Below are 27,918 nucleotides of genomic sequence, written 5' to 3'. Positions count from 1 at the left end.
TCACAATGTCACAAAGCTAGTAGTGGCTTAGTGAACCACGTCAAGAGGATTCCAAGGCTTATATGCTTAGCCACTTACACAGTTCTGCCTTGTGTCTATAAAATGGAGATAATGCCTACATTAAGGTTACTATTTATTGATAACTTGCATTTGTAGTTGTATTAGCACAGAAGCTAGGCTCCTTTGCTTTTAAGGGCATGACCAAGAACTTGCACACGCTTCTACTCACATCACATTTGCTAAAACCTAATCATGCAGCCACCTTAGTTGCAAGGGAGGCCGGAAAATTAGGTTTTTATTTTATTTTATTTTATCTTATTTTATTTTTTGAGAAGGAGTCTCTCTCTATCACCCAGGTTGGAATGCAGTGGCATGATCTCGGCTCACTGCAACCTCCACCTCCCGAGTTCAAGTGATTCTCCTACCTTAGTCTCCCGAGTAGCTGGGATTACAGATGCCCACTGCCCCCGGCTAATGTTTGTGTTTTTAGTAGAGACGGGCTTTTGTCATGTTGGCCAGGCTGGTCTCGAACTCCTGACCTCAGGTGATCTGCCTGCCTCGACCTCCCAAAGTGCTGGGATTACAGGCATGAACCACCGTGCCTGACCAAGAAATGAGGTCTTTAGATGGGCAGCCCATGTGCCCAATAAAAATTCTAATACTACAGAAGTGCAGAGTGGATGTGGGAGGGTATTAGCAATCTCTGCTACGATAGTGTTAGTTAAGATTTATTTATTTATTTATTTATTTATTTATTTATTTATTTATTTCAGGGTCTCACTCTGTCACCCAGGCTGGAGTGCAGTGGTGTGATCATGGCTCACTGAAGCCTCAACCTCCTGGGCTCAAGTGATCCTCCTGCCTCAGCCTCCTGAGTAGCTTGGACTATAGGCTTGTGCCACAATGGCCAGCTCATTTTTAAATTTTTTATAGAGAAAGGGTCTTTTTATGTTGCCCAGGCTGGTCTTAAACTCCTGGCCTCAAGCAAATCCTCCTGCCTTGGCCTCCCAAAGTTCTCAGATTACAGGTATGAGCCACCATACCCGGCCTAGTTAATCTTTAAAACAAACCAGTAAAGTAAGCATTATTGTTCCTATTTTACTGATGAGTAAATTGAGGTTCGGAGAGGTGGAGCAATTTAAGGGTAAGCTAAGATTAGAATCTTGACTCATGTTTGACCCACAGTATTCTATTCCTTTTCATTGGAATTGTCTTTTGTGAGTGTTGCTGCTTCTCATTGATTTCCTTCTCACTCAGTAGTATGCCATTAGCAAGTGTCTCCACTCCCTGGACTGGAATCTGCCTCTGGACGCCTACTGTCTGGCATTGTGATCATGTCAGAGGGAGGAGATACTGGCCTTTCCAAGGCCAGGATGCAGTGGGGCCACATGTGTGTGTTGCTTCTTGGCTACTTGCAGTAGCTGTTAGAAAGCAAGTCCACAAACTGCAATCTCTTCACCAAAGGGAAGTAAAGCCAGCTGACCCCGGAGACAGAAGGAGGCTGAGGCCAAGGGAAGAAAGAGGCACTTGACTGTCAGTGTCTGGCCTGGATCAACATCATCCCAAACCCCTGGGAATGAGAAGCTGGTGGAGTCCATGAAGGAGATATCATCATAAGTCCAGTATTACATCCATGTGGATAAACTCCTTGACATTTTTTCTGAGACCCTTCTTTGCACTGGACACGGCAGGTGCATGTGCATGGGGAAGGAGCTGGAGCACAGTTGCAAGGACATCTCCTGTGATAGTAGCGGCTTCTACCTGACTCTGCAGACTCTGCCAGCAAAGGAACACCTTGTTAACTGTGGCTTGATGTCCAAGCTGATTGGTTTCCAAGGTGCTCAGCAGCAGATACCAAGTCTAGTTCATCAGCATGCAAGCAAATCCTGCCAGGCTGTGCACATTTATTCTGGCTCTTCAGGACCACTTGACCAAGTTTATCTTTTTTTTTTTTTTTTTTTTTTTTGAGACGGAGTCTAGCTCTGTCGCCCAGGCTGGAGTTCAGTGGCGTGATCTCGGCTCACTGCAAGCTCCACCTTCTGGGTTCACGCCATTCTCCTGCCTCAGCCTCCTGAGTCGCTGGGACTATAGGTGCCCACCACCACGCCCGGCTAATTTTTTGTAATTTTAGTAGAGACGGGTTTTCACCATGTTAGCCAGGATGGTCTCGATCTCCTGACCTCGTGATCCACCCACCTCGGCATCCCAAAGTGCTGGGATTACAGGCGTGAACCACCATGCCTGGCCGACCAAGTTTGTCTTATATCCTCTGACCTCTAGGTGCCTCCAGGAGGACATCCTGTAGGACATCTTCACTGTTCAGGGCCCCCAGTGTCTTGCAGACACCGTTGAGGGTATTTCTTCATCCAGATTGTCGGGGAGCTAACTCAGCTGAAGATGGTTCATGAACACGGACAGAGCTCTGTGGTGGGAGTCAATGGAATCATGCAGACTGTATTAGTTTCCTAGGGCTGCTATAACAACAAACTATAAGCCAGGGGTCCCCAACCCCTGGGTCTACCCATTAGGAACCAGGCCACACAGCAGGTGAGTGGCAGGCAAGCGAGCATTACCACCTGAGCTCTTCCTCCTGTCAGATCAGCAGTGGCATTAGGTTCTCATAGGAGTGGAAGCCCCATTGTGAACTGCACGTGCGAGGGATCTAGGTTGCATGCTCCTAATGAGAATTTAATACTTGATGATCTGAGGTGGAACAGTTTCATCCCGAAACCACCCCCGAGCCCCGTCTGTGGAAAAATCATCTTCTGTGAAACCAGTCCCTGGTGCCAAAAAGGTTGGGGACCCCTGCTATAAACTGAGTGGTTTAAAGCAACAGGAATTTATTATCTCACAGTTCTAGAGGCTGAAAGTCTGAAATCTAGGTGTCAGCAGGGCCATGTTCTCTCTGAAGGCCCTAGGGGAAAATCTGTTCCATGCCTTTCCCTTAGCTTCTGGTGTTGCCAGCATTCTTTGACTTATAGATGCATCACTCTAATCTCTGCCCGTGTCGTCACAAGGCATTCTCACTGTGTCTGCCTCTGTGTGTCTTCTCTTCTTCTCATAATGGCACCAGTCTTTTAAGGGCCCACTCCAGTACGACCTCATTTTAACTAATTACATCTGCAACAACAACCTATTTCCAAATAAGGTTCTGGGAATGGCATGCATTTTTTGGAAATACTGTTCAACCCAGTACACACACTACATGCTGACTACCTGGATACAGACCAATGACACACATCATTGGCTTCAGGATCTGTAGTTCATTCAGATGATGAAAAACTCGACTTACCACAAGGTTATCTGCCACAGCCCCCACGAAGCCATGTTTAACAGCAAAGTCAAGGTTGGCCTGGCCACCTCCAAGTTACGGGATGAAATTGTGCTCACAATCAGGACTGAATAGGATTGCAAGAGGGCACAAGGACAACTGAAGAGCAGCATCCATGCACAGCGGGAAGACAACAGTGTGCTGGGGCCTAGCAGTGAATTCAGTTGGGGGGGTCTTAGGATGGAAGAGCAGGCAGCTCTGGAGTGCTGCGCAGATGGTAAGAAGGAATGTCTAGGATCTTGTTATGTCGAGTGTAGCAGGTGTCTCCACAAGAACCATGACATCTTACCCAGTGACGACAGTAGGGATTGTGGGTTTAGGATGGTGTGCACATTTGCCACAAAGTCAGCACATCGAATGACATGGATGGAAACCTGAGATTGCCTGCTCAGCCCAGTCCACCTCTCAGCAAGATGCTGATGGAATGAGAGCCCAGGTTGCTGTTGCTGAGCCTGGAGCCAAGCAGGCCTGAGAGGCCCTCTATCACATTTATCACCTCACACGTGCAGGAAGGAAAGGCCGGTTTGTCTTGCCCACCTATCCTGAGGGCAGGAAGTTCCATCAGGTGTTCATGAACACAGAAATGCCACCTGAACAGGTGTAAGTGCAAATGGACCCCATCTTATTCAGTCCCAGTTCCAACAGTTTTGTTACAAGTGATTGTCGGTGGCCCCTCAAGTGTGTTTTGGCTTTGATTAAAGTGGCAGCATTTTTGCAAATGTCTTTGAGTATTTATTTTAAAATTTGAAGTGGGGCCAGGCGCGGTGGCTCACGCCTGTAATCCTAGCACTTTGGGAGGCCGAGGCAGGCGGGTCACCTGAAGTCGGGAGTTCGAGACCAGCCTGACCAACATAGAGAAACCCCGTCTCAACTAAAAATACAAAATTAGCCAGGCGTGGTGGCGCATGCCTGTAGTCCCAGCTACTTGGGAGTCTGAGGCAGGAGAATTGCTTGAGCCTGGGAGGCAGAGGTTGTGATGAGCCAAGATCACGCCATTGCACTCCAGTCTGGGCAACAAGAGCAAAACTCTGTCTCAAAAAAAGAAAAAAAAAAATTGAAGTGGGAGGCAGTAATATTACTGGTTAAGCACCTGAGATGTGGGGCAAAGGCAGCTCTCAGTGGGTGTCCATGCTGGGGTCAGCACGTCTGATGAGGAAGGCTGTGTGACAGTGGACAAGCTCTTATTTGTATTAATCAAGGTACAGGTTAAGATACTGTGACAAAGGGACTCTCAAATACAGGGTCTCAGACAAGGTGGAGGTTTATTTCTCTTTGATGAAGCAGCTCGGAATTTGGCAGGCAGTAAGGACAGGTAGGTGACTGTCTCCTGCAAGGTTGTCAGGGACCCAGGTTCCTTCTATCTTGTTGTTCCTCTAGATGCAGATTTCAGTAAAATGCTTTTGGTCTGCAAGTACCAGAAAACTCAACTCAAATTTGCTCACCCAGTAATGTGATTTCTTATTTAATCTCAAGTAATTTCTAGATAGGTGACAGGTTAATTTAATTAATTAATTTTTTATAGAGACAGAATCTTACTCTGTTGCCCAGACTGGCATGCAGTGGCACAATCATGGGTCACTGCAGTCTCAAATTCATGGGCTCAAGCAATCCTCCCACCACAGCCTCCCAAGTAGCTGAGACTACAGGTGCACATCATCACATCTGGCTAATTAAAACAAAAAAAATTTTTTTTTTTTTTTTTTTTCTGAGATGTGGTCTCATTATGTTGTCCAGACTGATCTCAAACGCCTGGCCTCAAGCGATCCTCCTGCTTCAGCTTCCCAAGTAGCTGGGATTATAGGCAGATACTATTGTGCCAAGCTAGGGTTGGTTAATTTAATGGCTCGACAGTGCTATCAAGGCAGAAGGTTTTTACATTTTCCTCTCTACCATTCACAGTGTATCCTCTTTGGCCAAGTCCCCTCACAGTTCCACAATTCCAGGAATCCCACACAGATATGACAATGTCTACCAGCAGACGAAGGAATGTTTTTCTGCAATGCCTTTTTTTAAAAGTGTGATGAAAACCTTTCCCAAAAGCCTCTGAGTAGATTTCTCATTCTGTCTCCTTGGCCAGACTTTCATCATGTGTCTATGACTCGGTCTCTAACTGGAAAGGGAAATTGGTCCACCAAGCCCAGCCTCAACAGTCATGACTATGGAAGCTGGGACTAGGACTAGGGTTGGGCCTGGTGCCTGCCTCCCTTAAGGCAAGTGCATACATGGACAAGATCAGGATCCAATAGCTGTGATGACAGGGAGGAATGGCTGTTGAGTAAGTCACTACCTGGATCTGTCATGTATTCCTATCTTTTACTTTTTTTTTTTTTTTTTTTTTGAGATGGAGTTTCGTTATTGTTGCCCAGGCTGGAGTGCCGTGGCACGATCTTGGCTCACTGCAACATCAGCCTCCCTGCTTCAAGTGATTCTCCTGCCTCAGCCTCCCAAGTAGCTGGGATTATAGGCGCCTGCCACCACTCCTGGCTAATCCTATTTTGTATTTTTAGTAGAGATGGGGTTTCATCATGTTGGCCAGGCTGGTCTCGAACTTCTGACCTCAGGTGATCCATCCGTCTCGGCCTCCCAAAGTGCTGGGATTACGGGTGTGAGCCACCGCGCCCAGCCTTTATCTTTTACTTTTTAATGGTTTCCTGGTACAGAGTTTCCCAGCAAGAATGCTGTCATATGGTGTGCTCTGCAAATGAGGGTACCCAATATAGTGATTCCCTCAGCTCCAGGGTCAGCCAGGAGGGGCCTGAATAGCCAGAGTACCCGGGTTAATTGCTTTTTATCCTAGAAGCTGCTTCTATTTACCACAGTGCACTTAAACACATTCTCCTGTGATTTTTAAGAGGCAGAAAAGGTTGGGAGCTCTGACATGGTATTCTATAGTAATGTTCCCCTATTGAAGTTTAAGTGATTTAAAATTATTGCTCCCTCCCAATTATCTTTTAAACTGGAATTCACTTTTAAATCCCTGCTCTATCTAGCAAATCTGGTGTGTAGGGCAAGAGTGGCAGCTAGTACTTTAGTTGGGGTACAAAAGGAAAGAGGAGTGTGTGTGTGTGTGTGTGTATGTGTGTGTGTGTGGTCCTATTCCAGATATATGTTGAAGTTATTGCAACAGGATCTGCTGATGGATGTGGGATGAGAGATGAGTTAAGGATGATTCCAAGAAGAGAGTTGCCCTATTTTGAGTTTGGGAAAAATGTTTCTGGAAAAATACTGCACATTATTATATGACTGGAATTCAGGGGGAGGCTGGAGACGAGTCTGAGAGGCATCTGGGTACAGATAGTATTCAAAACCATGAGACTGGAAGAGAGAGGCCTGGGACTGAGTCCTGGGATACTATAATAATAAAGGGAGAAGAGGAGGAATCAGCAAAGGAGACTGAAAAGGAGGCAGGAAGCAACTGAAGAGTGGTTTCCTGGATACTAAGAAAGTGTTTCAGGGGAGGGAGTGATCTGTTGTGTCAAATGCTGCAGACAGGCCAAATAAGGGGAGGACCTAGAAGTGACCATAGGGTTTAGCAAAGTGGAGGTCACCAATGATGTTGATGAGGGCAGTTTCAGTGGAGAGTGAAAGCCTGATTGAGTGGAGGGAAAACAATGGGAAACAGAATAGGCAAACCTAGGAGTTTTGCTTTAAAATGAAGCAGACATGGGAGCTGGCTGGAGGGGAAGTGGTTTGTTTGTTTATTTAGAGACAGGGTCTTGCTCTGTCAACCAGGCTGGAATGCAGTGGCTGGATCATGGCTCACGGCAAGGCAGCCTGGACCTTTCTGGCTCAAGCGATCTTCCCACCTCTGGCCTCCCAAAGTGCTCTCATGCTTATATGCGTGACCCACCGTGTCCCGCTGTGGTGAAGCTTTTTAAATAGAAGAAATTTAAAAATACGTTGGTATACTGATGATACAAAGGAGAGGGAAAAGAGGAGGAAAAAACGGGGAGAACTGCTCGGCCAATATCTTTGAGAAAATGTGAGAGGATAGGATTCGGTGCACAAATGTAGGAATTGGTCTTAGTAGGCAGTTTATACGTAGTTACAGGAAGGAGGCAAGTAGGCGAGTAAATGGTGCTGTGAACTAGTGGGTTTACTGATTCCTAAAATTTCCTTAGTAAAATTGGAAGCAAACTCATTAGTCAAAAGTGAAGATAGCGAAGGAAGTGGTGGAAGTTTGATGAGAGTGGAGAAATATGATATAATATTTTAGGATTATGGGCAGAGCAAACTGAAGGGAATTTGAAAATTGAAAAGAGGGCCGAACTAGATTTTGCCTTGAGAGGTTAGTCCCTCTAGGCGCTCGGTAGCCGGCGTCGCGTTTCCTTGGAGACCGAGACGCTGGCGAAAGCATCGGGTCTCCGGACCTTTGAGTGGCCTGGGTTACTGCGCGATCTACACTGAGACAAGGAAGTTGGAAAAGCCGAGTAGTTATTCTAGAAGATCAGTGTCTCACAGACTCGCAGCTTCTCTTCCATTTTCCCCAATGGCGCATGTCTTACAAAAGTAGGTAAAAAAAAAAAAAAAAAAAAAAAAAATTGGAAGAAAGGCGGAATGCGCATGAGTACTTCACACCCTCCGCTGTGCCGCCCTCGCCTAGAGGTCGGCCCTCAGTCTTCTGACCCCGCCCTCTCCCCGCCCACATCTCCTTGGCCCCACCCCACTCCCGCGGCGCTATTGTACCCGGTGAACTGCAGTTTCTGGTTCAAGACTCCAATCCTGTTTTGAGTTGCTGCTTGCTGCCCCTTGGGCTGGGGATAATGGAAGTTCTTTCCCTTCCCAACTCTTTCCAGACCCAACCACTCTGGGACTCACTCCACAGTCTACGAGTTCCAGGTTTCGGTGAGTCTTGGGGGACTAGGGCTGGGGTGGGAGGCTCGCTGGCCCTGCAGTCCACCTGCCCTCCACTCTCACGGTTGTGACTGCTCCACGGATATAGACTGGAGACCCGAATTCCAGTCCCAGCCGGGTCACACACTTTGCTGTGGGAGCCAGAGCAAGCCTCAGAACCTCATTTTTCTCCTCTCACTGTCTTACCAGAATGTAAGGGTGTATTATGCTGCTCTCTTATTCATCTGATTGCTACTCTGGTTTCCTGAGGGTGGATGTTGCGTCTTTTCCATGCCTTCTGTTTCTCACAGTTCTTAGCACCTCACAGCCTGGATGTGCTTAGTAAATTCTGGCTGGCTGATAAAAAAAAAAGTGATAGCTAACATTTATGGAGCACTTACCACATGCTTCATAAATATCTCTCGGAATTCTTGTGCCAACAGGCAGAAGTAGGTTTTATTATTAGATCCACTTTACAGATGAGAAAATCGAGGCTCAGGGAGGTCAAGTCACTTGCTTGAGGTTACAGATATCTGAAAAGAGTGGAGCTGGGATATGAACTCATGGTGCTATGTGACTGATTGTATATTTTGTAGGATTATGTTCCATGGCAGCAGTCCAAGCAGGAAACCAAGCCATCTACTCTGCCTCCAGTCCAACAAGCCAACAGCCTTCATATAAGCAAAATGAAGACTTTGACTAGGGTCCAACCAGGTAGGTGGAGGCAGCTGGGAGCTGGTGTGGAGGTTGGAGACAGGATAGAGTGGCTGCTCTTGGCTCTTGGTGACACCACTTATATTAGGGTAGGCTAACTGATATAATAAACAATGCCCAAATTGCAAGTATTGATATAGAAGTTTATGTCTCATTTATGTCACAGTACATTTGTGGATCTGAGGAAGGAGGGATTCTGTTCCACATGGTCATTCAGGGATCCAGGTTCCTTTGACCTTGTGGGTCTGATATTTTGTAAGGTCTCGAAGTCTTCTGCTGGATACTTTTGCATTCAGCTGGCATAGAGGGAAGAGAGAGAACAAGAACATGGACAATTATGTGGGCATTTTTTTTTGGGGGGGGGTCCAGATTTGAAGTGACAAATGTTACTCCTACTCATGTTTCAGGGGCCATAATTTAGCCACATGACCTCTGCTAACCACAAGGGAAGGTGGGAAATGTAGTCCTTCTGTTTTTCCAGGAAGAAAAGAAAACAAGGTTTGGTGAACTCATAGAATAATCTCTGCCACATCATTATCATGCTTTACAGGGGAATTCTGAGGCCTTGGGTCAGGCTCAGGCAGACATGGGGTCAGATTTTGGCTCTGCCATTTACTCACTTGGAAAAATCATTCATCTCTCTGAGCCTTGGTTTTCTCATTTGTGAAATGGGGACGCTAATACCACATAGGATTGTTGTAAGAATTAATAGCAAATATTTTGTAATATTTCTTTGGTATCCTGAAATGAACTTCATAGACAATATAGCATACTTATGTATACACCTATGTATAAAATCACTCATACCACCTCATTGCCTCCGAGTAAGTAATGTTAGATCAGCTCCCCTGTGGGCAACACTGAAACACAAAAAGGAGATGGGACAGTAGAATGCCAAGTTGCCCTGCATCTCACCACCTTATTTTACCTCACTGATGCTGGATAGGGATATAGGCTCAGGCTCCCACCAGGCTCTACTGACATAGGTAGGCTGGGGGAGTGGAGTGAAGTCCAGAGGTGACCAGTCCCACCTCATGACACTTCATGAAATCTTGTCACTGTCGGACTCTGTTGACACTACCCTAGAGAGAGAGTCAGAGCACTACCTTCTTCTGCCAGGTAGGGATTAGAAGATGACCTCTCCACTCATTCCTGCCGGCACTATCCCAGTTGTGGAATCAGCACCACCAAGCAGGGAATGAAGGATCAGCTCCCTGCTGGACACTGCCAGCACTTCCCAGTGAGAAAACGGGAATAAATCCGTACAAATATTCCCAATGGGTTTTTCAGAAAGTGGAAAAACAATTCAGTGGAGAAGAAAGCCTTTTCTACGGGTGGCGCTGGAGCAATCGGACATCCATAGGCAAAAAAACAAAAACAAAAACAAAAAATTTAAGTTTAACAACAAATATAAAAATTAGCTCAAAGATAAAATAAAATAGAAATTAAATGTAAAATGTGAAACTGAAAAACTTTTAGAAGAAAACAGGAGAGAAAAATCTTTGGGGCCTAGGGTCAAGTGGAGTTCTTAGATATCACACCAAAAGCTTGACCCATAAAAGAAAAATAGATGAATTGGACTGCATCAAAATTAAAAATTTCGTTCTGTGAAAGAACTTTTTTTTTTTTTTTTTTGAGAAAGAGTCTCGCTTTGTTGCCCAGGCTGGAGTGCAGCTCACTGCAAACTCTGCCTCCCGGGTTCAAGTGATTCTTCTGCCTCAGCCTCCCGAGTAGCTGGACTGCAGGCGTGTTCCACCATGCCCGGCTAATTTTTGTATTTTTAGTAGAGACAGGCTGGTCTCGAACTCATGACCTCAAGTAATCTGCCTGCCTCAGCCTCCCAAAGTGCTGAGATTATAGGCGAGAGCCACCGCACCCGGCTTAAGAAAGACCTTTTTAAGAGGATGAAAAGACAAGCTGTAGATTTGGAGAAAATATTTGCAAACCATGTATCTGACAAAGGACTACTATGTAGAATATCTCAGTAACTAAAAACCCAACAATGAAACAGACAATTCAGTTAGGCAATGGGAAAAAGACATGAAGAGACATTTCACCAAAGCAGATACACAGATGTCAAATAAGCACATTAAAAAGATGTTCAACGTCGTTAGCCATTGGGGTAATGCAGATGAAGCCACAGTGAGATATCACTGCATACCTGTCGAAATGGCTAAAATGAAAAAATAGTGATAGCACCAAATGCTAGCAAAGAGGAGAAATCAGATTGTGCGCAATTGCTGGTGGGAAGGTAAAATGATGCAGCCTCTCTGGAAACGAGTGTGGCAGTCTCTAACAACATTAAACATGCACTTCCTAGTAATCCGACCCAGCAGTTTTACTCTTGGGCATTTATTCCAGAGAAATGAAAACTTACATTCACACAAAAGCCAGTATGTGAATGTTCATAGCAGCCCTGTTCGTAATACCTCAAAACTGGAAACAACCTTGAAGTCCCTCAATGGGTGAATGTTTAAACAAGCTATGGTGCATCCATACCATGGAAAACTATATAGCAATAAACAGGAAAGAACTACTGATATATTCAGCAACTTGGATGAATCTCCAGAGAATTATGCCAAGTAAAAAAAAAAGTCAATCCCAACAGTTACATACTGGATGATTCCATTTATATAACCTTCTGGGAATCACAAAATTATAGAAATGGAGAACAGATTAGTGATTGCAGGGGTTAGGGCAGAGTTGTGAGGAGGGTGGTAAGGGGAGGGAAGTAGGTGTGGTTGTAAAAGGCAACAGGCAGGATCCTTGTGGTTATGGAAAAATTCTATATCTTGCCCATCTTAATGTCAATATCCTGGTTGTGATATTGTACTGTACTTTTGCAGGATGTTGACATTGGGAAAAACTGGGTAAAGGGTACATAGACTCCCTCTGTTTCCTTTCCTTTCCTTTTTCCTTTCCTTTTCCTTTTCCTTTTTCTTCCCCTCCCCTCCCCTCCCCTCCCCTCCCTTCCCCTTTCCTTTTTTTCAGACAGAGTCTCTCTCTCTCTCACACCCAGCCTGGAGTGCAGTGGTGTGATCTCAGCTCACTGCAACCTCCAACTCCCAGGTTCAAGCGATTCCCCTGCCTCAGCCTCCCAAGTAGCTGGGATTACAGGCGTGCACAGCCACACCTGGCTATTTTTTGTATTTTTAGTAGAGATGGGGTTTCCCCATGTTGGTCAGGCTGGTCTTGAACTCGTAACCTGAGGTGATCCACCTGTCTCAGCCTCCCGAAGTGCTGGGATTACAGATGTGAGCCACACAGCCAGCCCCTCTGTATTCTTTCTTTCTTTCTTTTTTTTTTTTTTGGAGGCGGAGTCTCGCTCTGTCCCCCAGGCTGGAGTGCAGTGGCATGATCTTGGCTCACTGCAAGCTCCACCTCCTGGGTTCACGCCATTCTCCTGCCTCAGCCTCCTGAGTAGTTGGGACTACAGGCACCCCCCCCACCATGCCCAGCTAATTGTTTTGTATTTTTAGTAGAGACAGGGTTTCACCTTATTTGCCAGGCTGGTCTCGATCTCCTGACTTTGTGATCCGCCGCCTCGGCCTCCCAAAGTGTTGGGATTACAGGCGTGAGCCACTGCGCCCGGCCCCCTCTGTATTATTTCTTAAAACTGCTTGTGAATCTGAGCTATCTTGAAATAAAAGGTTGAATTTTAAAAAAAGATAAATCAGGGCTACTACCAATAATGAAAATAAATATTATTAAAACTGCAAATCTTCCTTAAGCGTTTAAATTCCACTTAAGAATCTTACAATTTTTATAAATACTTGTAAGGGGGTTTTGGAACTTGGTTAATTAAATTCTCCTAAACCTTTTAAGCCACATCTTAAAATTTAACGTATTCATTTTCATTTTCAAATAGTTCACTTGTCTGATTAACAAAAACCCATTGGGTATTTACGTAATTCTTGTATATCTAATACTTAAACTTCTAAATTTGGGTAATCTGACCAGTCGAGGTGGCTCACACCTGTAATCCCAGCACTTTGGTAGTTGAGGCAGCTGAATCACCTGAGGTCAGGAGTTCAAGACCAGCCTGGCCAACATGGTGAAACCCTGTCTCTACTGAAAATAAAAAAATTAGCCGGGTGTGGTGGTGGGCGCCTGTTATCCCAGCTATTTGGGAGACTGAAGCAGGAGAATTGCTTGAACCTGGGAGGCAGAAGTTGCAGTGAGCTAAGATCTCGCCATTGAACTCCAGCCTGGGCAACAGAGCCAGACTCCTCTCAAAAAAAAAAAAAAAAATTAATATAGGTAATCTTATGTTCTCTTAAATAATAAAAGTAATTTATACATATTTAATAAGAGTGTCTTAAACCTTTCAACTTAAATCTAAATCAAAATCCCACTTACACTTTTAAAATTAGAATCACAAGATTAACCTATTAATCATTCTATCTCTTTACAACTAAAAACTGGATATGTACAGGTAATTTATAAATTAAACACAAAATTAATTTACTTAATCGTCTCCATAGTTAATGCCACCATTTCTCAAGATGAAGGACATTGATCTATTAAAGAGATTAATATCTTTCCCAGATGAGCTGGGTTGTACCTGAAGCAGGGATTTCGGTGGCGACTGAGAGTAGAGCTGGATCCACCTGGGTGATTTGTCTCATGTCATTGCATGACAGGCGGAGAGGAAACAGGGATTCTAAGAATATGCCCCCCAGATGCCTATACTCCCTATCTGGCAGAACCACAGCTCTTAGAGTGTTTCAGAGACAGCCAGTTGGAGTTTTGCAAGCCACTGTGCCTTTGTCTGGTGTTGAGGTCCCACTTCTCAGGTCAGCAGAAGTAAGAGTAACAACTGGTAATGTGTATCCAGCACTGAATATGCATCAGGCACTATTCCAAATACCTTTAAGGTATAGTAACTTCTTCTTTCATCTTCACGAAGACCCTACGAGGTAGGCGTGATGATTATTCCCATTTTATAGGTGGACGAATGGAGGGACACAGAGGTCATTTGACTTGCTCAAGGTCACACAGCTAATAGAAGGCAGAGCCTGGATTTTTTTAAAATTTTATTTTTATGATTATATGTATATATATTTTTAAGATGGAGTCTCTGTCTGTTGCCCAGGCTGGAGTGCGATCTCGCAGCACTGCAACCTCCACCTCCTGAGTTCAAACGATTCTCTTGCCTCAGCTTCCCGAGTAGCTGGGATTACAGGCGCCCACCATTATGTCCATCTAATTTGTTGTAATTTTAGTAGAGACAGGGTTTCACCATGTTGGCGGGGCTCGTCTTGAACTCTTGACCACAGGTGATCCTCCCGCCTTGGCCTCTCAAAGTGTTGAGATTACAGGCATGAGCCACCGTGCCTGGCCAAGAGCCTGGATTTAAACTTAGACTGTCTGGCTCATTAGTTCTTGTTCTTAACCCCTACCCCATCAGGCCTTCTGTCAGCCAGGTTGGTGGGACAGCAGAGATTTGGATTCAGGGCTGCTAGACTCTGGTCTTTCTGCTGTCCTGTGCTGCAGCAGCTACTGGAAAGACACAAGGAGTGGGAGTTCCCGACTCTCTGACTGGACAGTTGGGAGCGGGGTTCCTGGCTGCCCTGCCCTCCCCTCTGCCCATGCTCATAGTTACTTCTTTCACATGGGCTTGTCGCTCCCTTATATCGAGGCCCAGAGTAGGTCCTGGGAGCTTAATGAAGGGTGTGAATTTCACTCTTAGTCTAGTGTCACACTATAAGGCAGCCAGAGGGTGGAGCTGGGGCCTGGCCCGCCTCTCATTAAAGGTGTGCTCCCAGGAACCTGGCCTCAGGCCTGCCTGTACCCTCACTCTCTCCCTGTCCTTTCCTGTCTACCCCTAGTGTTCCACTCCAAGCCCACTGGAGTGGTGACAAGCCACCAGCCGAAGAATCCACGAGAACTACATAGAAGGCGGAAGTTGGACCCTGGGAAGATGCAGGCCAAAATCCGGTTAATGAAGGTATGAGGCACATCTTCCCTGGACACTGGGCCCAGCGCGGGGACGGGGATGATGGCTCTAGCAAACATGTGCTGAGAACTTTGTGGGTGCCAGACTTGACTCATTTCTTCCTCACAGGAACCATGCGAGCACGCTTATCCTCGTTCCCATTTTACAAACCGGGAAACTGAGGTGCAGGGAGATAAATGACATGCACCAGGTCACACAGTCAGGAAATGGCCGGATCAGGGGTCAAAGCCAGTTATACAAAGCATTTGCTGTTCTGTTTAAGACTCAAGAAATTATCAGAATTGCTTGTTATTTTGTTGCATTAGGAACAGGATCTAGTGGCTTCTTTATCTTAAAATTTCCAGTAACTTGGCTGGGTGTGGTGGCTCATGCCTGTAATCCCAGCACTTTGGGAGGTCTAGGTGGGTGGATCATTTGAGGTCAGAGTTCGAGACCAGCCTGGCCAAAATGGTGAAAGCCCATTTCTACTCAAACTACAAAAATTAGCTGGGTGTGGTGGTACACACCTGTAGTTCCAGCTACTCAGGAGGCTGAGGCAGGAGACTCGCTTGAACCTGGGAGGCAGAGGTTGTAATGAGCTGAGATGGTGCCACTGCACTCCAACCTGGAGGACAGAGTGAGACTCCATCTCAAAAAAACAAAACAAAATAAAACAAAAATTCCAGTAAATTAAACTTTCATACAGTGTACTTCGAAGCAAGCCTTAGAAACTGACAATTAAAATTTTCACATCAATCGATACAATTGTAGGTAATTAATTTCCTTGCTATACATTGTTTTATGGCTTCTGGAATTATCTGAACAATGTTTCAAAGTATTTGAAATGCCTAAAGGAAGACAAGTCCTTAGCATACATAGCAGAAAGTAAAATACTAAGTATTATAAAGACTACAAAATACTATAGAATAATTATTCAAGAAAGTTTTTAATAGCTCAATGAACAATGACTACTATATAAAGAACAAGGGAAAATATAATTTGCTTTGAAATGTTTTTTTTCCCCTTTAACCTTTTATCTTGCAAAATGGTTTAGAGGTGGCCCAGTATTCTTAAAGGAGGAACTCATATTTCTGTTATTTTTTTTTTTTTTTGAGACAGAGTTTCACTCTGTTGCCCAGGCTGGAGTACAGTGGCAAGATCTCAGGTCACTGCAACCTCCACCTCCCAGGTTTGAACAAGTCTCCTGCCTCAGCCGCCTGAGTTGCTGGGATTACAGGTGCCCACCACCACACCCAGCTAATTTTTTGTATTGTTAGTAGAGACGGGGTTTCACCATGTTGGCCAGGCTGGTCTCCAACTCCTGACCTCAGGTGATCTGCCCGCCTTGGCCTCCCAAAGTGCTGGGATTACAGGTGTGAGCCACTGTGCCCGGCCATTTCTGTTATTTTTATCCTAACTTTAGAGGGGTTTATGTGTTTTTGATTGATATAAAAGCTGAACCTGGACAATTTGGCTCTAAAACTTGTGCTCCTAACCAGTCCAGTTCTTAATACTGTCTCTTACCATCTTTCATTCATTTAGTGAATCAACAAATATTGATTGAGCACCTACCATGTGCCAGGTTCTGTTCTGAGTGGGAGGATTCACCAGTGATGTGGCCTCTGATCTTAGGGAACTTACATTGTATTGGATGGGGCAGACTGACAATCAACAAGAGAAAGATATTTGAAGTGATGATAAGAGCCAAAGAGAAGCCTAAGAATAAGGTTGGGGGCTAGAGGCACGGAGGAGAGTGTGGCAGTAATTGTTTTAGGTAGGGTGCTAATGAGAGGCTGCTAAGGTGGGTGACATTTGAACTGAAACCCTAGTGCTGCTGTTTCAGTGGGCCCAGGACTTGGAGAATAGTGTTTTTCACAAGATACTTCTGGGTATTTTGGTCTGGTGATGTGGAGACAAGATAGTGGAGTGGCTAGGAGCCTGGACTTCAAGGATGACAGCTCTGCTATGTGTGACCTTGGATAAGTCACTGAATTTAATCCTTAGTATCCACATTGATTGATTGAGACAGGGTCTCGCTGTGTCATCCAGGCTAGAGTGCAGTGGCATGATCATGGCTCCCTGCAGCCTGGACTTTCCAAGCCCAAGTGATCCTCCCACCTCAGCCTCTCAGAGTAGCTGGGACTATAGGCATGCACTACCATGCCCAGCTAATTTTTGTAGAGATGGGATCTCCCTTTGTTGCCCAGGCTCTAACTCCTGGGCTCAAGTAGTCCTTCCACCTTCCTCTTCCAAAGTGCTGGGATTACAGGTGTGAACCACTGTGTCTGAGTGCTGTCCGCTTTTATAAAGTTGGCCTAATAATAGTGCCCATCTCTTAGGGTTGCCGTGAGGGTGATGTGCTGATGTGCTGCAGTGCATATGAAGTGCTTAGCACAGTATCAGCCGCATAGTAAGCACTCAATACATCGGCATGATTACTGTTATATGAGAAATAAAGGAGCTGAGGAGTAGGAAGGGGTAGTTTTTAGTAAAGGATAGAGAAATGAGGAAGAACAGGAATAAATAAAAGAGCAAATATTTATGGCAGGGGTAGAGGGTTAGAGCCAGAAGTATCACCTGTTGTTCACTGAGTGCATATAAGTGCACTCTCACTAAGCGGCTTGATTGTAAATTTCATCTTATTTATTTATTTATTCTTTGTTTTTTTTAAAGACAGGGTCTTGCTCTGTCACCTAGGCTGAAGTGCAATGGCACAATCATAGCTCACTGCAGCAGTAAACTCCTGGGCTCAAGAGATCCTCCTGCCTCAGCCTCCCAAGTAGCTAGGACTATAGGTGCCCACCACCATGCCCAGCTAACATTTTAATTTTTTAAAAAATTTTATTTATTTATTTACTTACTTTTTGAGACAAGTTCTTGCTCTGTTACCCGGGCTGGAGTGTGGTGGCACAATCTCAACACTGCAGCCTCGATCTTCTGGGCTCAAACATTCCTCCCACCTCAGCCTCCTGAGTAGCTAGGACTGTGGGCGTACACCACCACGCCCAGCTAATTTTGTTTATTTTTTGTAGACATGAGGTCTCACTATGTTGCCCAGGCTGGTCTTGAACTCCTGGCCTTGAGTGATCCTCCCACCTGGGCCTCCCAAATTGTTGGGATTACAGGCGTGAGCCACCACAGCTGTCCAATCTCATTTATATTTTATGGCAGTTCTCTAAAACAGGTATTAGTTTCCTTACCTTTAGAATGAATATAAGGAGGCTCTGAAACATTAACTAACTTGCCCAGATTCTTTTAGATGGTAAGTGGCTGAGCTGGGATGTGAACCAAGGTGTGTCTAGGTTCAACATCCAAGTCTTAGTCACTACGTGGTTCAGCCATGCCTTGCAGTTTTAAGGCTACCCAATTCTTGTTTTAGCATAGTGGAAAGACAGACATTGGGACTCAGAAGTCTGGCTTTCCAGTTCCAACCCTGCCACTTCTTGACTGTGTGACACTGGGCAAGTCATTAAACTCTCTGAGCCTCCACTTAATCAGCAACACAGAGTTAGTAAACGTAGAGCTGTTGGCAGGTGAACCGATACCATGTGCCACATGCGGAGCAAGGCATGGCAACTGGCCTGGCATGTAGAGGGCCCTCAACAATTGTTATTGTTACTGTAGATTTTATGCACCTGCTGGGTGTAATCTTAGGGGAGTCACTTAACTCTCAGACCCTCCTTGTTCCATAGGGGGCTGTTATGTGAAATGAGAGTACTCATTAGCTCCACGGCCTGCCAGGAAATGCTGACGTTTATCATCCACTTTGCCTCCCCTGCTTCTCCTCCAGACATGGTGGTCGCTCTGCCACCTTCTTTTTTTTTTTTTTTTTTTTTTTTTTGAGACGGAGTCTCGCGCTGTGTCACCCAGGCTGGAGTGCAGTGGCGTGATCTCGGCTCACTGCAAGCTCCGCCTCCCAGGTTCACACCATTCTCCTGCCTCAGCCTCCGAGTAGCTGGGACTACAGGCGCCCGCCACCACGCCCGGCTAGTTTTTTGTATTTTTAGTAGAGACGGGGTTTCACCATGTTAGCCAGGATGGTCTCGATCTCCTGACCTCGTGATCCACCCGCCTCGGCCTCCCAAAGTGCTGGGATTACAGGCTTGAGCCACCGCGCCCGGCCTCTGCCACCTTCTTACCTACCTGGGGCGTTTGTTACTATTGTTGGGATGGAATCTTCCTCTGTCACCCAGGCTGGAGTGCAGTGGCACGATCTCGGCTCACTGCAATCCCCGCCTTCCAGGTTCAAGCGATTCTCCTGCCTCAGCACCCCCAGTAGCTGGGATTACAGGCATGCGCCTCCACGCTCCGCTAAGTTTTGTATTGTTAGTAGAGACGGAGTTTCACCATGTTGGTCAGGCTGGTCTCGAACTCCTGACCTCGTGATCGGCCCACCTTGGCCTCCCAAAGTGCTGGAATTACAGATGTGAGCCACCCTGCCCGGCCCTTATTATTATTTATATATTTCATTGATTCTGAGAAGCCATTGATATTAAGGCACATCTTTATTTACCCACTAATAATGTATTTGTTGATTATATGGTGACACGCCACCAACTGTAAGATGCACCCGCACCTCAGGGATGTGAAATGATGGGTACACGTGCGTTTCCGAAGGGAGGAGAGTCCCGGAGCTCCCGGGCGGCGCAGACAATGGGGAACCGCCGCCCAGCTTGGGCCGCATTTACCAGCAGAAGGCCGCAAGGGGGCGGGAGTCTGGCGGGGTTGGGGCGGCGGTCCACGGGCTTTTGGGGACTCCGGCCGGGCAGGGCGCAACGCCGCCTCTCTACTCTTCCCTCCGCCCGCAGATGATGCTCAGGAACGGGAGGACCGCTCTGCGAGAGCTCCAAAGCCATGAGAACTTCCTCACCAAGCTCAACGAGGAGCTGATCGAGACCATCCAGGACATGGAGAACAGCACGACCCTGAACGTGCGGGCCCTGCTGCAGCAGCAGGACATCCTAGCGGTGAGACCCGCGCCTCTGCCCTCGGTGCCGGCAGTGCCCTCGGCATCCGCCCGCCCTCCTTCCCTCCCTCCACGTGCTCGTGCGCCCTCTCCTGCCCTTCCCTGCCCATTGCACATGCTGCTTCCTTCAACTGGAAGACGCATTTCTTCAACTTCACTCCCCTCACCTGGGCTTTGCAAGAGGACCGAGATGGGAGTTTCATCCCAACGCGCCAGCACTCACTGGCCAGGAGACTTTGAGTTAACTTTGCCTCCCTGAGCTCTGTGAAATGCGGCACAATAGCACCCGTCCCAGAGGGGGTTTACCTGGCGCATATTGTACCCGTGCAAGAGGTAGCTGCTACCACCACCAGCATTTGCAAACACCTCTACGTGTAATAGCAAGCGATCTGTATGCATTTATATAGTCCTTACAACAATCCTAAGGGTGGACTCTGTTATTGTCCCGATTAGCCTCTGGTCAGGTTTCTGGGAGTGAGGTTGGGATTCGGGACTCCTCTGAGGAAGTGCTGGGTGGCCGCTTCTGAGAGCCAGCAGAGCCTGTGGGTGAGTTGATCCCACCCCTCCCACAGACCATCATCGACATCTTGGAGTATTCAAACAAGAAGAGGCTGCAGCAATTGAAGTCTGAGCTTCAGGAGTGGGAAGAAAAGAAGAAATGCAAGATGAGCTGTAAGAATCCCTGGGCGAATTCCGTGACCCTCCCCGTGGCACCTTGGGGAAGTTAGCAGCACAGCATTCATCTTGTACTTGCCATTCAGAAACCCTCAGCCCCATCGTCTCTCTTCTAGGCAGATGGGAAGGCTAAGATACAGAGCGAATAGCCTACTTACCCAGCACTTAGGTCTTTCCAGGCCCCATGTCTGGGTCTCTACCAATGTCTGCATTGTTACAGGCACACACCCAGTCATTGCAACTACCTGGAGGCAGGGAAGCTGTCCTTTTTACAGGGGAGGAAACGGAGACTAAGAGAGGTGAAGTAGCTTGTGGAAGGTTTTATAGCTAGGAGCCAGAATCCAACTCTAGCCTGGCTCCGTTTCCTGCCAAGGTCCTTCTGGGAGTCAGTGGCTGGGCTAGAACCTAGGTCTCCTGGCTTCCATCCTGCCTGGCCTGTGGTTCGTTTTCCCTGAGCAGACTACACAGCTGCTGAGCAGAGGGGCAGTGGATCAGGCAACCCCAGACACTGGGGATCTCTCTCTGGAGGAAGACAGGATAGACTGTCTTAATCCTGCCATGGGTTGTGTCTTGGGAGCCACTGTCACCCCATCTGCCTGGTCTCACTTCCTTGAGTGTGTCTCTGAGGAGACTGAAGTCTGGAGAGGGACAGTCTTGGCGAGGGCCACACTGCAAGTCAGTGGCAGAGTGGGGACTAGTCTAGGGATCGTGCACCAATTCCCTTCCTTTTGCCTACCCAGCATTGCCTCTTCTCCTGCAGGGGTGGAAAACCCTCTAGAGCCTTATCTTTTAACCACCTCCCTGCCCTGTGTGAGCTCGCCTCAGCCCAGACCCCAGTTATTGGCCAAGGAGACCTTGCCTCCTGGGCCTCCTGGGGCCCAGGTGCTTGAGGGAAGGTCTTGCCTCCTCTCCCTGCCGACCTCCCTAACCCCCCCCCAGCTCTAGAGCAGCAGGCGGAGCAGCTGAATGCCAAGATTGAGAAGACCCAGGAGGAAGTGAACTTCCTGAGCACTTACATGGACCATGAGTATTCCATCAAGTCTGTCCAGATCTCCACCCTTGTGCGCCAGCTGCAGCAGGATAAGGACAGTCAGCAGGTAGGGGACCCCCTGCCCCTCCCCCACCAGACTGTGTGGGAGTCCGGGCTGGTGGCCAACACCCTTCTGCTGGATCCCAGGATGAGCTGGATGACCTCAGTGAGATGCGCAGAAAGGTCCTGGAATCCTTGTCTGACAAGATTCAGAAGAAGAAGAAAAAAATTCTGAGTTCTGTGGTGGCAGTGAGTAGCCAGTTGCTGTGTGGGAGGCGGGGAATCCAGGTCCCACTCCCACCCCCCCTTCTTCCCCATCCTCTGCCTCCAGGCCCACTGCAGCCCTATTGGTCTCTACCATGTTTTGCTGCCCAGGAAGAGGCACCTGGGGGCCAGACCTCTTCTTCCTCCACAGAAAACCCAGCGTCCCTATGAGAAGGCTCTCCTACAGAAGATATGGGAAAGCCAAGACTTCCTGAAATGCATGCAAAGGTTCAGAGAAGTGCGTGGGCGAGGAAGGTGGTGGTCCCTGTAGGGGAGCAGTGGGTGGGCAGTCCCCACAGCCTGTGGGAATGGGTCAGGCTTCTCCTGATCTAGCACTCAGGAGGTCTCTAAATTTGGTGTTGGCCTGCCTCCTTGCCGGTGCCATTACTGTCACTTGTCTTTCATCTGGGAAGGTGATTGGCACCGACCTAGGCCTTGCCTTGTTAGCCTGCATCGCTGGCTATGAACCATTTGCAACATCATCAAGCATCACCTATTCAGCCATTAGCCACCTTGCATCTTTACCCCTTGCTTCTTGTCACTGCCCACCACCCATTATCGGTGTTAATGAACTTCACCATCACTGCCTTCTTGAATTAATTTTCATTATCTTGCCTCTTCATCGGTTTTTAATGTGCATGCCCTTCGCTATCTCTGCCAGCCTCCATTTATTCCCATGATTGAGCATTCTCTGCCAGTTTGTAACCTGTCTCCATTCTCCATGATCCCTCACCTGTTTCAGCACCACTGAATATTGTCACTCACTTGGAAGCCAGCCCCACCCTGCATGGGGAGGTCCCCTCTCTGGAGTCCAGCAAGTCCCAGTAACAGAGCCCATACCATTTCCCCAGATAGCTTTGCTCCTTGTTCATTTTGACCTTTCTCCCTTTGGTTGGGGGGCGTTTGGCTTCTCCCTTCTCCCCTGCTATGCCTTTCCTCTCAGTTTATTGACCAGTTTGAGGAGAACATGCCCGTATTAAGGGCCGAGGTGGAAGAGCTCCAAGCCCAGACCCGGGAACCCCGAGAGGTCGTGTTTGAGGATGTTCTGCTTCGGAAACCCAAGTATGTGATGTTTTTGCCACTGCCTCTTAAACCAGCCACACTCTGAGCTCACAGAGGCTCTCTGTTCTTGGGGAAGGCAGTCTGGTGTGGATGGCAGAACCCTGTACAGGGAGGGAGGGGCCTAGGTTTCCGCCTTGGACCTGCCACTGACCGGGGCAGATGTGACCTTTCCCATCTCTGCAGAGGCCTCCGATTCCCATCTGTACACAGCAGGCTGGGTTGTGTAATCTCTAAGGGCTCTTCTAGTTCCCAGATTCCATGTATCAACCAAGTGGGTGCAGCCCTTCACTTCTGGGTTCTTGAGGAAGGCAGAGTTGAGTGGGGTGGTTGGCTTCAGGGAAGAATAGCCTGGAAGACACTCCACAAGGAGAGAAGGATGTCCTCTTCACTTGGCAGGTTTTTGGGCCCTAGAAACCAATTCTTTGCCTACCCTCCCTTGGGGCAAGCCCTCTGCGATTGGGTTGGGGGTCCCCCAGGCTTACCTCTCCATGATGACACCACAGGACCATGTATGGCAGAGCCTAGCGTTTGCAAATTCTTTAATTTTTCTTCTTCGTCTGTATCTGTCTCTCCCTCCTATCCTTTTCCTTCCTTCTACTCTCCTATTGCCATCTCTTCCTTTTCTTCTTTTTCTAAAAAAAAAAAAAAAACCCAAAACAAAATGCTATTGGATTTATGAAGTGCCTCTGAATGCCAGGCACTGTGTGAATGAAAACAGTTCTTGGCCCTGCCCTCATGGAGCCAAAGAGGGAACTGGACGTGAGTCAATAATGAGCCACAAGTAACTGTGGAGTTGCAGCAGAGCCTGGAGCTGCAGAGTAGAGTACATGCCACTGTGAAAGTGACTCTTAGGGGCCGGGTGCGGTGGCTCACGCCTGTAATCTCAGCACTTTGGGAGGCCGAGGTGGGTGGATCATGAGGTCAGGAGTTCAAGACCAGCCTGGCCAAGTTGGTGAAACACCGTCTCTACTAAAAATACAAAAATTAACACAGTGAATGAGATTGAAAGAGGTAAGGTGCATGCAGGCCAGGTTATCACCTTTATTCGGGTGAAGCTGATTTTAGAGACTGTGGCTTATATTTCTAGGCATGTTGGTCTCTGAATAGTGAACCCAGAATTAGGCAAATTGAACCACCCAGTCGTGGTGGAGCCGGACCCACGTGGAGCCAGGCCTTGGGGCAGAGAAGAGTGGAGTCCTTTTGGGTTGCTCGCTGCTGAGAGAGGAAGGGACTGGGCTCCCTGTGTCCCCTTCCTCTCCTCACACTCACCATTCTGGTGGTCATACCCCCTTTCCAAAAGCAGAATATGAAGGGGCAGAGAGAGGCCAGGAGCAATACACTCATGGATGCCCTTCCACACGGAAGGGAACACTAGGAGTAAAGAAGCAGATTTTCACTCCTAAAAAGTGGAAATGGCACACTGTTAACCAGAGCGTCTCTAACTGGAACATGCCCAGGAAACACCTGGAGATCATGTTAAAAAGCAGATTCCAAGTCAGTAGGTCTCAGTTAGGCTCACGATTCTGCATTTCTTTCTTTTTTTCTTTTCTTTTTTTTTTTTTTTTTTTTTGAGACAGAGTCTCACTCTGTCTCCCAGGCTGAAGTGCAGTGGCGCCATCTCAGCTCACTGCAACCTCCACCTCCTGGGTTCAAGTGATTCTCTTGTCTCAGCCTCCTGAGTAGCTGGGATTACAGGTGTGCACCACCATGCCTGGTTAATTTTTTTATCTTTAGTAGAGATGGGGTTTTACCATGTTTGCCAGGCTGGTCTCGAACTCCTGACCTCAAATGATCCACCTGCCTTGGCCTCCCAAAGTGCTGGGATTACAGGTGTGAGCCACCATGCCCAGCCTGATTCTGCATTTCTAAGAAGCTCCCGGGTGATGCTTATGCTACTGCTCTATGAACCAACTACATGTTGAGCCTTGAGCTGTGAAGGAGCTGTGGTTGGAAGGAACTTGGCATTGACACGGAGCTGGTGAGGCCAGTGTGGTTGGAACGAAGAGTGACAGGGAGAGTGGCGGGAAGGGAGCAGGGCAACTCAGCCCCAGGGACCTCTGTGCAGTGCCCTGTAGGGCCAGATTTTCTGCCTGATCCCAGAAGCAAAGGATCTTAAGCCACGTGGTGACATGATCAGATTTGTATTCCGAAAAAGTCAGTTTGAAAAGAGCATGGTGGGCTAGGTGTGGTGGCTCATGCCTGTAATCTCAGCATTTTGGGAGGCCAAGGTGGGAGGATTGCTTAAGTCCAGGAGTTCGAGACCAGCTTGGGCAACATGGTGAAACCCCATCTCTACAAAAAATACAAAAATTAGCCAGGCATGGTGGTGTGTGCCTGTAATCCCAGCTACACGGAAGGCTGAGGCAGGAGGATTGCTTGAGTCCTAGAGGCAGAGGTTGCAGTGAGCCAAGATGATGCTACTGCACTCCGGCCTGCGTAATAGAGCAAGACTCTTTCTTAAAAGAAAATAAAAGAGCATGGGGATGAGATTGGCAAGGAGCCAGAGTGGCAGCTGGAATTCTACTGGGTGTGAGGGCAGTTGTCCAGGGGAACATGGGGAGTGGCCTGGCCAAGTGTGTGGCAGAAGAGGTGGGAGAAATAGATGGATTGGAGAATTATTTAGGAAGGTAAGAAGGACTTGTATGACTTGGGACGTACAGGAAAGGGAGATAACAAGAATAATCCCTGGGCTCCTGACTTTTGTAATGGAGTGGTAGTGGTGTCAAATGCAGAGATTGGGAAGGCTGGGATGGGGTGAGGGATGTGTATGTAGGCACAGTCAAAAGTTTACTTGGAGGCAGGCATGGTGGCTCACACCTGTAGTCCCAGTGCTTTAGGAGGCTGAGGAAAAAGGATCGCTTGAGGCTGGGAGTTCGAGACCAGGGGACAACATAGTGAGACCGCTACCTCTACAAAAAATAAATTAGCCAGATGTGGTGGCACATGCCTGTGGTCCCAGCTATTTGGAAGGCAGGAGGATTGATTGAGGAGTTCCAGGCTACAGTGAGCTGTGATCGCACTACTGCATTCCAGCTTCGGTGACTGAGTGAGACCATGTCTCAAAACAAAACAAAAAACCATACAGTTGACTTGGACAGTAAGTTTGGTTTACATGAGGTATCAAGGTGGAGTCCTTGGGTGGGCAATTGACAAGGTAAGTGTAGACCTCAGAGGACAGATATTGGCTGGAAGTAGAAATTTAGGTGTTGCCAGCATAGAGATGCACTTTTTTATAAAACTATTATGAAAAATTTCAAATATAAAGAAAAGTAGAGAGAATGATATAATGAATAGCCAGTTTTGCCCATCTAGATTTAAAAATTGTTTTTTTTTTTCCCATATTGGTTTCATGTTCATTCTTTTTTTTTTTTTTGGTGAATGGTATTGTAAATTGCAAGTATCCTGACATTTCCTGCCTAAATACTTCATGTGTACCAGTAGATTATTGAAGCTATGAGAGAGGATGGTCTCCTTGGAAGAGAGAAAGAATAAAAGAGAGTGTAATCCTTCAACCTCTTAAATATTTGTTCTGGTCCCTGCGATGGGGAATATATTGCTGATGGGAATCCATCTCTCTTGCTACTTTCATGGAAATAATAATGCCTGTCATTCACTGAACACTTATTATATGCTGGCATGGTCTCATTTAATCTTTCCACCAATAACTTGGTGGAAGGTGGAATAACCTTTCCACCAAGGTTAGGATTTTTTTTTTTTTTGAGACGGAGTCTTGCTTTGTCACCCAGGCTGGAGTGCAGTGGCGTGATCTCGGCTCACTGCAAGCTCCATCCACCTCCTGGGTTCATGCCATTCTCCTACCTCAACCTCCCGAGTAGCTGGGACTACAGGCGCCTGCTACCACGCCCAGCTAATTTTTTTGTATTTTTAGTAGAGACGGAGTTTCACTGTGTTAGCCAGGATGGTCTCGATCTCCTGACCTTGTGATCCGCCCACCTCGGCCTCCCAAAGTGCTGAGATTACAGGTGTAAGCCACTGTGCTCGGCCAACTGAGGTTAGGATATTAAACCCATTTGACGGATGACGAAACTGAGGCTCACCTGGGGTCTGGCACTTCAAGAGTGCTTTTCACTTAAGTACCAACTGAAGGAGTGAGGCTGGGAGAGTAGAAATAGCTTGCTCAAGGTGACACGGAGTCAAATTATCAAACCTGTCATCCTCACTCCAAAGCCAGTGATTATCTTGAGGGCCCCCAGCATTTCAGAGCTGAGTTCCTGCTGCCTCTTGACCTCAGACTTGTCAGGGGAACATTCGTCCTGCCAAACTCATTTATTTTCCATTTTTGATGTGTGTGTGTGTTCATGCTTGTGTATGCACATTTGGGCTTTGAGGTCACAGATAGGTCACAGATTGTATTTTGGGATTGCCCCCCAACCCAAGTAAGTACCAGAGTTCTAAAGAGCAGGGCTCCCCTGAGCGGGTACTCCCATACCCCCACCTCTGGTCTCTCATGGCCCTCTGTGCTGCCTCCCACCAGGTGCACCCCAGACATGGATGTCATCCTCAACATTCCTGTGGAAGAGCCGCTACCCTTCTAGATGGCAGTGCCATGGGCTGCCCTCCCCTCCTGCTCTCTCCCCAGCACCTGGAGCCTTGGATCATTTACTTCCAAGACCGAGTCTCCATTCAGACCCTGATCTACAGTCTCCCTGCTCCCTGTGCCCTTCCTCCCTCTTTCTTTCCCTCCCTCCCTCCCTTTCTCCCTCCCTCCCTCCTTCCTTCCTCCTCTCCCTCCCTCCCTCCTTTCTCTCCTTCCTGCAGTTTTTTCCTCTCTTCTTCCCTTCTTTCTGGTTGGTGCTGTTGGGCCAGGTGGGAATTTCCAGTTAAATCTGCTGTTCCTTTTTTACCGATAAAGCTGGATTTACATTTGCTTTTTTGCCAGTATCTTGGGGTCCCCAGCTGGGCCTTGCAGAAGATATGGTGGCAACGAACTTCGTCTTAAGATAAGGGGCGGGCAGCTGTGCTAACTGCATTTGGGGCTCAAAACTTCTCCAGAAGAAGTGCTGGAGCAACCCCCTGCCTGAGTCTCCGTGGCTCTGTGGCTCTGGGCCACTCCCTCCTGGTGCAGTTGGGAGCCCAGCTTCTCT

The 27,918-nt window shown here is 47.4% G+C and overlaps 3 protein-coding genes across 6 annotated transcripts in view; 2 read left to right on the top strand and 1 right to left on the bottom strand.

Moving 5' to 3' along the window:
* Window positions 1-7,960, bottom strand: part of NRSN2 (neurensin 2) — a 79,262-nt gene extending 71,302 nt beyond the window's left edge. The window contains exon 1 of the mRNA XM_050807328.1: window positions 7,957-7,960. The gene's annotated coding sequence lies outside the window, so the exon portion shown is untranslated. The remainder of the gene's footprint in view (window positions 1-7,956) is intronic.
* The window catches only part of REM1 (RRAD and GEM like GTPase 1), a 753,594-nt gene that overhangs the window by 288,055 nt on the left and 437,621 nt on the right, over window positions 1-27,918 (top strand). The gene's annotated exons all lie outside the window — the stretch shown is intronic.
* On the top strand, window positions 7,659-27,700 carry C10H20orf96 (chromosome 10 C20orf96 homolog). The gene is made up of 11 exons (XM_050807192.1): window positions 7,659-7,840; window positions 8,128-8,176; window positions 8,761-8,878; window positions 14,710-14,828; window positions 19,625-19,783; window positions 20,355-20,454; window positions 21,397-21,554; window positions 21,635-21,736; window positions 21,903-21,989; window positions 22,695-22,813; window positions 27,309-27,700. The coding sequence occupies exons 1-11, from the start codon at window positions 7,821-7,823 to the stop codon at window positions 27,367-27,369; spliced, it is 1,092 nt and encodes a 363-aa protein (XP_050663149.1). The 5' UTR covers window positions 7,659-7,820; the 3' UTR covers window positions 27,370-27,700.

The sequence above is a fragment of the Macaca thibetana genome, chromosome 10 (assembly GCF_024542745.1).
Source record: "Macaca thibetana thibetana isolate TM-01 chromosome 10, ASM2454274v1, whole genome shotgun sequence".
NCBI lineage: Eukaryota > Metazoa > Chordata > Mammalia > Primates > Cercopithecidae > Macaca > Macaca thibetana.
The sequence above is the reverse complement of the archived record's forward strand: the minus strand, read 5'-3'. Positions and strand labels throughout refer to the sequence as shown.